The 11,721-nt window shown below is 48.0% G+C and overlaps 1 protein-coding gene across 1 annotated transcript in view; it reads right to left on the reverse strand.

Moving 5' to 3' along the window:
- Nucleotides 1–1,284, reverse strand: part of LOC119389299 (uncharacterized) — a 168,761-nt gene extending 167,477 nt beyond the window's left edge. The window contains exon 1 of the mRNA XM_037656509.2: nt 1,030–1,284. Within this exon, the coding sequence (XP_037512437.1) occupies nt 1,030–1,264 (235 nt within the window). The 5' untranslated portion in view covers nt 1,265–1,284. The remainder of the gene's footprint in view (nt 1–1,029) is intronic.
- Nucleotides 1,285–11,721: the final 10,437 nt, after the last annotated feature.

Below are 11,721 nucleotides of genomic sequence, written 5' to 3' on the forward strand. Positions count from 1 at the left end.
GGTACTGTCCGTGTCTTTATTTCATCGTCTGTCGTGCTGAATAATTTTGCAAAATGTGGCGAAAACTAGGCCGGACTCCCCCATCACAATGTCCTCCCTCTTTTAAATCACTTCTCTCAACTCCGTTCGTACTTCGGTCTGTTGGGATTGGAAGCAGGCACTGAATGTTGGCATTCGCTTAAGTAGCGCATACGCTCTCCTCTCTTGCGTATTAATTGCGATTACTTGCTTCGCCATTTTGTTGTTTGCAGGGAGCCAGCTAGGTCCAGAAATACACAGAACACTGCTCTCGCCACCTCATCACCCTCCTTTGCAGTTTTAATGTAATATGTCAATGGGACATTTGGTTGAGATCGACAAGATGGTACTGGTGGGCTTCTTGGTTGCACATGGTCTTGAGAAGAGAAGCGCAAAGTTTACAAACACGGACAAACAAGGGCGTACGCGACACAGACGCTGTGTTGCGCGTGTGTCATTGCATGTCCGTGTTTCTTAAGTTATGCGCTGCTGTCCTCAGGTCCGACAAGGTGCCTCTCATTGAATGTAGAACTGCACTCGCGAATGTTAGCGCTCGTGCTATTAGTCTATTTGAAATTGCTCTCTGTATGTATTAATTAGAACCTGTGACCTTGAATACGCGTCCGATGGTAGAGCATCGGACGCGTTATTCGAAGGTCGCAGGTTCGGTCCCTGGCAGCGGCAGGTTATCTTTTCGTCCACTTTACTCTTTTCAGATTTACATTACGATTACTACAAATAACATCCCCTATACATTACTTGGCCTTCTTGTCCACTATTTCTAATTATGTTGGGTCTAGCACAGAAAAACGAGCCCTTAAAATTCGCCTGCTTTCGTTTTCTCTGTATGTATATATATCGTTATGAAATTAGCGCGGAGGACACCCCCCCACCTCATGAAGGATGAACGCGGGCCTGCCTGACATAACTAATTCAACATTGGCCAGGTCGTTCCTTTGAACATGTCGCAATGGCGCACTGCGTGGTGAAATTCGCTGACGACTCACTCACCTGCAACATTGAGCAGAGTGTTGTTGAGAACAAGTGGCCACGCAGCCGTCTCTCGACTCACGGTGAACTGGTCGAGCATGCCGAAGAAAAGCAGGCCCACCACTTTGCTCGAGGCGTGCATGAAGACATTGACACCGCCACATGCCAAAGCGACCACCCAACTGTAGCGCGAGTCTGGCCCAGTCTTACGCCGCTTACGGCCGCTGCGCCGACCATCCGCCTGGCACGAACTCATCCCCGATAATAATGCGGAGGAGGGCGGGAAGCCGCCGCTCGTCCACCGCCGCGCGGCGTCACGAGCGTTCTCACAGGAGGCGCGATAATTGAAAAAAACTTGAATATATAAATAAGCGTAGCTTGCAGTGGAGGCCAAATGCTAAAGAGACAGCGTAGCAGAAGGTGGTGCCCAGCCTGAAGGAAGCTGGGCGGTGTCAGTTACTTCGTTCTTTTTCGCTCTTGTCTCTGTTTCAAGTGAGGAGCACTTTGGGGGTCCGGGCTGTCGTATCCTATCGTTGCTTGGTGTAACGCAGGCTAAACCGCGTGTAAAAATAGCGAGAAATAGAAAGAGAGAGAAAGAAGGAACAAAAATAGGCAAGAAAATAGAAATAAATGGAAAGAAAAACTGTAAAAGAGACAAAGGGAGGAGGATATTTCTCTCGATTTATTTGATGCCATGCCCCGCTCTCACTTTCCTCTCGCCACCCCTCGATATGCGATACTATGCTAGAGTATGCGATGCTCTATTAGCGTGCATAGATCACCGAGTGGCTAAGACGCTGGCCTTGTTATCGTCCGTGCGGGCCGGCTTCGAATCTCGTCGCCTCGTGAGGAATTTCTTTCGCCAACAATTTCCCTATTTTTTTTATTCCTTTTTTTTTCTTTCTCGCCCCCTTGCTATGGAAGACCAGCGCTGGATAGGTGGCGCGCCGAAAGATCGCTCCTGGCGGGGAGTCGCGACATAACTCAGTCGCAGACGACCGGCCGCAGTGCGTGCGCAGGGTTCCCCTTCAGGGGGGGTTCATCGCAGTCTCCCTATTAGGTCAATATATGGGGTAGACTTGGCGTCCCTCCCCCTCTTAGCGCACGCTATGCCATGGTGAGTTCCCGTGCTTGCCTTTGGTACAAAAAGCCACTGCGCCAGTAATACTGCACTATGATTTACAAAGAAAATAACTTAGTCTGAAGGCTACAAGAAAGCACTCGAAAACGGAGAGTGCAAAGCGGACACGGCGTCGGAGAGACGTGCCGTAATGGCGTCATTTCCTGGCTGGGATTTGTGTCAAGCTAGGGCAGGAACCTGTTTTGATAAGTCCGTGCGGGGTCGATGCCGCGCCACCCACTTCTGCTGATCAAGCAAACCACCATGGCAACATTCATTCATTCATTTATTGATACTGTTAGCCCTGAAGAGGGCCGTTACAGGGTGGAAGGTACACAGTTTACAGGCAAAATTTGCTACAATATTCTAGTGATATTTTGCAGGGTTGTTACGAACAGCAGCAAAAATATACAAAAAGAAAAAACATACTAAAGAGTACAAGCAGAGAGCAGGGTAAAATGCATCGTGTTCAAAAGCAAAGGACAAGCGTAGACAGCATCGCGAGACTGTTCAAAGCATATACGCAGAACGAAAGTTACATGTAGCCGTAATATGTTATACATTGAAATGCCGTTAGACACTTTCTTCAACTGACGTTAGCGAAGTGCATCTGATAGTGGAATCGGGTAACATATTCTATTCATCGATAACACGGGGGAAGGAACTGAACCGAAAGCAGTCATTACGAGAGGCAAGGGGCACGATGTACATACTATGGCGATGCCTGAAATGTTCCTGCGTGCTAACCTGAAAGAAAGCTGTATGGGTAAGTTTAAACTGATAATGAATTAACTGGAAAATAAATTTTAGTCTCTCAATCTTCGTCCTAATTTCCAAACTTTCTAGACCCGCTTGCGTACAGAGCTCGGAAGGAGAATATTGCCGACGATATTTATTAAATATGAACCTAGCGCTAAGTCGTTGTACCCTTGCTATTTTATTGCAGTTCGACTGAGTATAAGGGTCCCATACAATTTTGGAATAATCAATAATTGGCCTGACTAAAGTCTTGTAAGCAAGGCACTTTATATCAGGGGGACCCCGATAAAGGTTACGCCTGAGACTGTATAATGCCTTAGTTGCCTTCGAGCAGACATGGTCAATATGGGAATTCCATCGCAAATCAGGTGTAAACAATATTCTGAGATATTTGTACTTATCTACACGCTTGACCTTGACGTCGTCAATCCGGTAGTCATAATTCAGCATCTTTTTCTTTCTAGTTATAGACATAAAAACTGCTTTTTCTGGGTTTAAGGTCATTTGCCAGTCTTCACACCAATTACGAATTTTTTGAAGGTTGCGGTTTAAGTTAATTTGATCATGCTGAGTCTCAATTGTGCTATACACAACACAATCATCAGCGAACAACCTAATCGGGACACTGACATCATTTGGTAGATCATTTATGAACAATAAAAATAAAAGAGGGCCCAATACACTACCCTGCGGAACTCCAGAATTTACTGCAACGAGACTAGACTTCTTATCTTTTATTTGAACAAACTTCTGCCGAGAAGTAAGATAAGATTCAAACCATCTTGTGAGCAAACTATTTTGAAACGTGCTATCAATATTATATAACAATTTTGCATGGGACACCTTATCAAATGCTTTCGCGAAATCCATGAACACCACGTCAGTTTGACTACGCGAATTTATTGCTTTGGAAAGATCGTGGACAAATTCAAATAGTTGGGTTGTCGTTGATAAGCCTTGGCGGAATCCATGCTGATTTGGAAACAATATGTTATGGCTATCGAGATAGGCCAACAGATGCTTGTTAATGATGTGTTCCAGTAATTTTGAGCACGCATCGTGTCGCGTAAGCTCGAGGGATAGATTTCAATGGAGCCGAAATATCCGTGTGCTTAAATTTATGGGCACATTAAAGAAGTGGTCAGAATTAATCCACACTACGGCGCGCCTCATAATCATACCTTATTAGTTAAATTCGGCACGTGAAACCCCAGCAATTATTGAGGTTGATCAAACACCTTGATTCTATATAAGCAGGCACAGGCAAGCGAGAAAGACTAAAAAAGTATACGTTAAAAAAAGCAAGACCTTTGACACTAGCGAGGCGCAAATTCCTACGTCACTTCGCCACGGCTAAAGTGAACTATCATATTCTCGTCCACTATATATCGACGGCAGCCAATGGGGAAGGAGGCTGACTCCACAGAGCTAAGCTTCGAGCATTCCGCTGCTTTGTTCGCAACAAGAACCCTGTCTGTAGCAGAAATTAAGTTAAACGGAGGCACCTCAGCATCCATGGCGTGGGTATTTTTTATAACGGCTTAGGCGAACGAGCCCCCAGCGCATTTCGTAGGCAGTGCAGCTATCCTATGCTCTACGTAAGTGCAAATAATGTAGGCTGCTTGCCTGTCGAATCGTTCACTTCACGCGGTGGCATCAGAAGGTGCTTCATGGTTGTGGTGAGATGAACAAATTGTTACATGCGACGTATGCTGCATAATATGCACGTTGCATTCCCGACAAAACGCCGGTTAAATTCTGCTGTTTGGCCCTGTTTTCCACTGTTGGCCGCCTTCATACTGATTAGATCTAGCAGACACGCGAAATTCGGTTTAGAATTTGTGGGAATCGAGCGCACCCTCCCCTTTGGCGCCTTGTTCACCAGCTAACGCTTGTGCTGGCCCAACGCGCCTCGAGCGCCAGGAACCGCCGTTAATCGGCGACATGGCTACCGTGGTTACGCTGCCAGGCCTTTTTGTCTGATGCTAGCCATGCGTCGGTCTCCCCTTCACGGCACCACGTGTCCGGATATGTCCTGAGAATGCTCGCCGCAGATCACTCTAGCCTACGTCACTGCGCTTCGCCGGTCCTCATTGGCCGCCAGTGACAAATCCCTCTCCCATGAGCTCGCTTGTGTATGGCGCTGGCTAGGGTGCCTTGATGCGCGTTTTGTTGGGCGCACACATCGAGGCACACTAGCGCTGGCTCGCCGCTGGAGATGCTCTCAGGCCTGCACGAGAGGTTGACGCGCTGCTCTGGCAGGCGTCTTCTCGTCCGTGCACTCGACTGCTGCCCTTTGTGTGATAGTCGCAGCGCCGCTGGCAAGCGTCCCTATACGGCCTGCAAGCCCGTGATTGCCGCACTGTGCTGCATCTTGGGTTAATAAGCCTGCGCTTGTTGACTACCAGCCTCTGGTGTCTTTTCTACGCCGTGTCGGAGAGTCGACGAACCCGGCCGCAGCGTCTTTGTTCTCTGCGGCAGTGGAGAAAGTCGCGTCCCTTCCCGGTCGCCTGGTAGGGCAAGCTTCTCGCAAACCTATCTCCACATATTAAACAAGCCTGACGCCAGTAGACAGGAGAGCAGGAGCGGAACATACTCTTGCTGGAACCCTTCGCTTGTCATGCTCTGCTCGCCTGACTGCCTGGATGCAACGTGGATCCGTTCTTATTTATATGGTTGAGAAGGAAAAAACGACAGGCCTGCGCGGAAAGCGCAGCACAGCCACAGCGAAAGCTGGAAGAGCGGCATTTCTAGAGCCCGTTATAAACACCTTTAGGGCTACTAATAAAAGTACACTAGCAAGGTACCCAATGCGCCACAAATCGTAATTGTTGTGACGTTGGGAAGCACCCACCATGCCATTATTCGTCATTCTGCGGAGAAGCGTGGTACCAGCTACACATCTGTAAGGCATTATGTGCACTTTGCTGATGCGACGGCTGATGACGACGAAGGATTATGGCTGAGCCCTTTGTAATGGGTTGGAAGCTTTAAACGCCCACTAGTTCAGTAATTCGCGTTCTGTGACGCCCGGTTGTTATTTCATTCTCCCAGCACGCTATATAACATACGTTAACGTGAGAAAGAGAGAAAGAGACAGAACTTTATTGAGACCCTGAGGAAATGGATCATGGAGGCCTTATAGGCTTCCTTGGCAACGAACAGAAGTGTATTTGCGAGGAACTCACTACGCCTATTATGTCATCACAATTTTCCTGAAATGGGGAAGTAGCCACTATGCGATTTTCGTCATTCTGAGGAGAATCCTAATGCCAGCTAAACACCTGTAAGGCATTGTGTGAACTTTGTTGAACTTTGTTTATTCAGTTTGTTAGCGTCACGGAGGCCCTGTTCAACCGGTTCAACACATCACCTGCTGCAAGCGTTGATGTTTAGCCCAATTCGTCATGAATAACTGAGCTGGACCAGACTGAATCTTGGCAACGCGTTCATGATTACCAACCTTGCTGTGCGACCAATTTTGGAAAAATATCCCGTAATATTGCATTTTATGTTGGACTCCGAATGTTCACTTAGTAGTGCGCTAATTGTCGCTAGGTGATTGTTAGTTTACATCATACAGTTGCTCACATTCTTAAAGAACCCATTCTTACCAATATCATGAAAAAAATGTATGCAGTTGCACTAGCTTGAGGATGTGCGGAGCAGCGATTCGCGTGCACTTGGGCAACGCTGGCGGGCAAGCGTGCTCGGCGCCCACGACGGGAAAGGAAACCTTGATGTGACACTACCCCCTCTCCTCGTTTACTCCGCCTCGCTTCCGCACCATTAATAATACAATAATTGTGGGGGGGTTTAACGTCCGAAAACCACGATACGACTATGAGGGACGCCGTAGTGGAGGACTCCGGAAATTCCCGCCGCCAGGAGTTCTTAAACGTGCACCTAAACCTAAGTACACGGGCCTCAAGCATTGTCGTCTCCATCGAAAACGCAGCCGCCGTGGCAGGGATTCGATCCCGCGACCTTCGGGTCAGCAGTCGAGTACCATATCCACTGGACCACCGTGGCGGGTTTTTCCGCACCATTGCTATACTCTATTATATACGACTATGCTATGCTTTACCCTCTCCCTTCACTCACCCTCACTCTGCTTTATCCCACCTTCTTTCCCCCTCTCTTAGCCATACCATATATGGATTTACCTTCCCGCTGCCTCACTCTCACTTCCCTTTCCCGCCTCCTTTATATAATGTACCGCACATGACTATGCTAAACAATACACAGTTACTCATGCTTTTCCTTCCTGCTCACCCTCACACCACTTCCCTTTCACGTTCCATTGCCACACTATACTGTACATGGCTATGCTATGCATATTTTGCCTGCGCTATGCTCCCCTTCTCACCGTCACTTCTCTTGCCACCCCTTGCTATAATAGCATGTTGCACATGTCTCTACTATACATGGCTGTGCTACATATGGTTTTGCCTGTGGGACGACATGAGATGACAGATGATAGCATGCGACAGCCTGGGCCCTTCAAGGGCTCCACACTTAGAAAACTGGGTAATTTTAGTCCCATGGCAGTCAGATTTTGAGTGTGGTGTCTCAAAGCCCGGAAACGGTGTATGTATAGCTAGGCGAAAACGGTAGTGTAGACTGCACAAAACTCCAAGCGCGCACGTGCCACGGAATTAGGACAGTCATCATCTGGACTAGACACTCTAGCAGTCAGAACAAGCAAGTTCGTTTAAAATTGATACATAACCTACTGCACAACCACTTTACCATAGATTATTCAATGTACGTACATCACTAGAAATTGGCTTTTAGGCAATTGCCTGTTTTGTTCTTTGTGCTCCTGTCGCGCCATTTTGATATATGAGCATGAATTATAAGTTAAGAAGGGCTTTTATAGTGTTTTTATAGTGCCTATAATTGACTATTTTTGATGTTTGTGTCTAAATGCTTACAAATGCATATAAATGCCTATTTTCCAAATTGGTGCCCCTATGAATACTATTGAGCCTCGAGTTTCGCTCCTGGGTGCGCTATGAGACCGTTATTCATGTTACCGCGCAAGACTGACTGTTCGGAACTATGGGCTTCAACCTGGTCCTCTAGTTCAAGCAACTCCCGAAAACAACCACTAGCAGCAGTGAAGCGGGACACGCCGGCGAGCATCCGCCGCCGCGCTGACATGGCGCGAGCGCTGGGCGAACGCGAAACCGCGGGGAGCCGTCAGCGCAAAAAAAGAAAGAAAAACGTGATGTGCACGCGGTTTTTGTTTTGTTTGTAATTTACGTATTATGGTGTTCAGTGCAGTAGCGTAGCCAGAATTTTTTTTCGTGGGCGGGGGGGGGGGGGAGGGGGGGTCAACCATACTTTATGCATGTTTGTGCGTGCATTTGTATGTGTGCGTGTAATATAAACATGAAAAACTGAAACGTTTTGTCAGGAGGGGGGTTGAACCCCCCGATCACGCCCGTCTCCACCCTTCCACCTGGCTACGCCAGTGGTTCACTGCGAGGGCAGAAATTGGCTCTACGCGATTCGACCCGGCCAATAGGAGTAATCCCTCCCTTCTGGTCTTTCAGCGATCTGGCTATCTGCTCCTGCTCTGCCCTTCTTAGCCATACCAAAAAGACACCCAAGGGTGTGTTGGTTCGACAGTGGACACTTGACTCACCGTGCAGAACACGGAAGAGACCGTGTTCTGCGAACCCTGCGGGACAAAGCACAATTGTATGGCTATGTTCAACTGTTGGCGTCTTTGTGACGTCAACAGTTAAATAACATTAGCAATAACATTTTTGTTTTCCTGTCGTAGATAAAGGTCGCACACTGCTTCGTTTGAAATTATTTGCATTTATGTGAAAATAATTGTGCCTATGTTTACAATATTGGAGGCCTAAAACGTTGTTTTGCCTGCCTATTTTTGGTGCCAGAAACGAGCTTTTTATTGCCTAACTATCCGACCTCTATACATCACCTTCTCGATGTCCCCGATATCACGCAATGAACATAACAAAGCGCTAACGAAATACTTTTGCAAGACGGACACATTTATATATTGCTTTTTCCTTGCTGCGGTTACGAAGTGGAACGGCCTTGGCTCAATAATAGCTGACATTGAATCACCATCAAGTTTTTGTGATGCGGTAGAAAATAATAGGCACTAAAGAAAAATATGTTTCTGTGAAATTGTTACGTTCTTTATATGAACTTGTTGTGCTGTGTTAGATATTACTGTTTCACATTTGTCTATTGTGTCTTATCTTACGAATTACGTTTCAATCGTGCAAATTAACAGAATACATTGATGATCTTGATTTTGTAGCTGCATTTGATTGAACTGTGCTGCATGTGTATCTACTCCTGTTCACTACAATTTAGGCATGCGTCCAAATGCTTCCAGTTTTCGTGAACGTTCGTCAAGCTTCAACTGTGGCTCGCCACATTGTTGCCATGAAGGAAGGAATGGAATTTTAGGGGCGAAGCTCCTTATGCCGTGGGTCTGTCCATCCTCCGTTTGTTTGTAGTAGCCACCCCAGCTGCTTCTCGCAATGTTCACTAGATGGCGCTGCGCTGTGACAGTACATGAAATGCTCACTAGATGGTGTGGAGGCGCGCGCTGCGTGTTAGGGACAACAATGGATAGCTGAACACACCAGCGCTTGAAATAAGTCAGAGACGGTTAGAGTACTGGTGGCAGAAAATTAGAGAGAAAGGACAAAAATAAATATTAGAAAAAAATAACGACAGCCTGCCGTAAAGGGCAGAGAAGTGGGCTAGGAATTTACGTTTCTTTTTCCTGTAGTAAGATAGATGTTATCGAAGTAGAGACATTAGGCCAACATGAAAAAAAATAGATTTTGTTTTGTCGAGCCTGGTGGCACACTTGTCACCGCCCCGTTATAAAGGGGACGCTCATAGTATCCATCCATCCATCGTGTGGGATTAGTGTGATAGGAGAGCGCCAGATGGCGCGTTAGGAGTCCAAAAGGCGCTCGCTCTTGGCAGGCTTCCTCTTTCGACGCTGCGCCATGAACAGCGAAGACAAGGCGGCGGAGCGGAGGGCACGGAAAGCGGCTGCGGCGCGCGCTCGCCGACAGAATCCGGCGGTGAGAGTTCGAGAAGTGATCACTATATGGCGTTGGTGGCGTTCGCTCCATTCTGCTGTAAAGGGCAGAGAACGGAGCTGAAAACTTGAGTTTTTTTTTCTGGAGTAAGATAGTTTTAATTGAAGTAAACACACTAGGCCAGCACTAAGAAAGAGTAAAGGGTTTTTTTTTGTCGAGCCTGGTGGCACACTTGTCACCGCCCCGTTATAAAGGGGACGCTCATAGCATCCATCCATCCACCCATAGAGATACATGGTAAGAGCTAGTGTGACGGCATATCACTAGATGCGCTAGCGCAGCATAGTTTACGAATTAAAATACGAGATGGCCCTGCGGCGCTCGCTCCATTCAGATGTATGGGAGCGCATAGTGTGATGAGCGATCACTATAGATCATTGGATGGAGGCGATCGTTCGAGATGTTTCGATGCAGTGCGATGGGATGAGAGCTATAAAATGCGCCCGTTCTTGGCGCGCTTCCTCTTTCGCTCGTAGTCGCTGCGCCATATGGAAGACAAGGCGGCGGAGCGGAGGGCCAGGAAAGCGGCTGCTGCGCGCGCTCGCAGACAGAACCCGGAGGTGAGAGCCCGCGAAGCCGAAGCTACACGGAGGCGCCAAGAAACGGATCCCGACGTTCGAGCCCGCGAAGCAGAAGGTGCACGGCGACGCCGAGAAGCAGATCCAGAAACTGCACTCTTTAAAAAAAATGGAGTGACCCTCTCTCCTTTAAGGGAGAAACGGCGATGTCCCCAATGTTCGTCTTCAAATGGAGGAACTTTCCTCCCTTTTCAATGGAGAAACCGTTCCTCCCCCGTCAAAACCAAGATGGCTGACGCCAAGCTAGTGAAGCGAGCAATAGATTTAGGCCTAGCGAGTGCATCGAGTCTCGACTGATAAAGAGTATGCGGCACTGGTAATCACAAAAAAAACGGTCCGCTGAGCTTAATATCGAACAATATGACAATAAAATCAAGCAGACAAACCTGTAGCGATGAAAACCCCGCGAAACGGAACGACTGAACTCGTACGTTTCGCTCGGCCAGCGGGACGGGGTTCACTTTAAAAGAGACAGATACTGCAAAGGGGCTCTCACCCGGGGACTGTACGTTAGGCTTGCTGTCTTTATTTCTCGAAGCGTCACACGGTGTAGCGACTGTTATCCACGCGTTTACGGGGCAATAGGCCCAGACATGGGCCTCCAAAATGTACATTCTGTAGCATCAACACAATCCTGGTGCAGCAGAGCATAGTTTCGATAGATAGATGTTCAACTTCATATAAGTAGGTGGAGCTGTGAGAGCGCCGCAGCCGTGAAGTAGGTGGTAGCTGGCGCCATAGGCGTGCGCAGGGTTCCCCATCAGGGGGGGGGGGGGCGAAGGTTCATCGCAACGTCCCCCCCCCCCACTACTAAGTCAATGTATGGGGCAGATTTTGCGCCCCCCCCTCCTTTTAGGTGACTAGAAGGGTCAATGTGCGGGGCAGATTTTGCGCCCCCCTCTTAGGTGATTAGGGGGGGGGGGGCGCCCCCCCTGCCCCCCCTTGTGCGCACGCCTATGGTTGGCGCCATCTAGAGGGATTAAACAAATACTAAAAAACATGTTACTGACTGAGGCGGCGTACGTTGATACTACGCTATGGCATTTCGGCAAGGTAGCCCCATTCAAGGATCACTCAAGGACACCGGAAAGTTGATACAGATTTTATTAATGCGCGCACGTTCACTAGGCAGACACATAGTACACACACT

This window comes from Rhipicephalus sanguineus, chromosome 4 (assembly GCF_013339695.2).
Source record: "Rhipicephalus sanguineus isolate Rsan-2018 chromosome 4, BIME_Rsan_1.4, whole genome shotgun sequence".
Taxonomy (NCBI): Eukaryota; Metazoa; Arthropoda; class Arachnida; order Ixodida; family Ixodidae; genus Rhipicephalus; species Rhipicephalus sanguineus.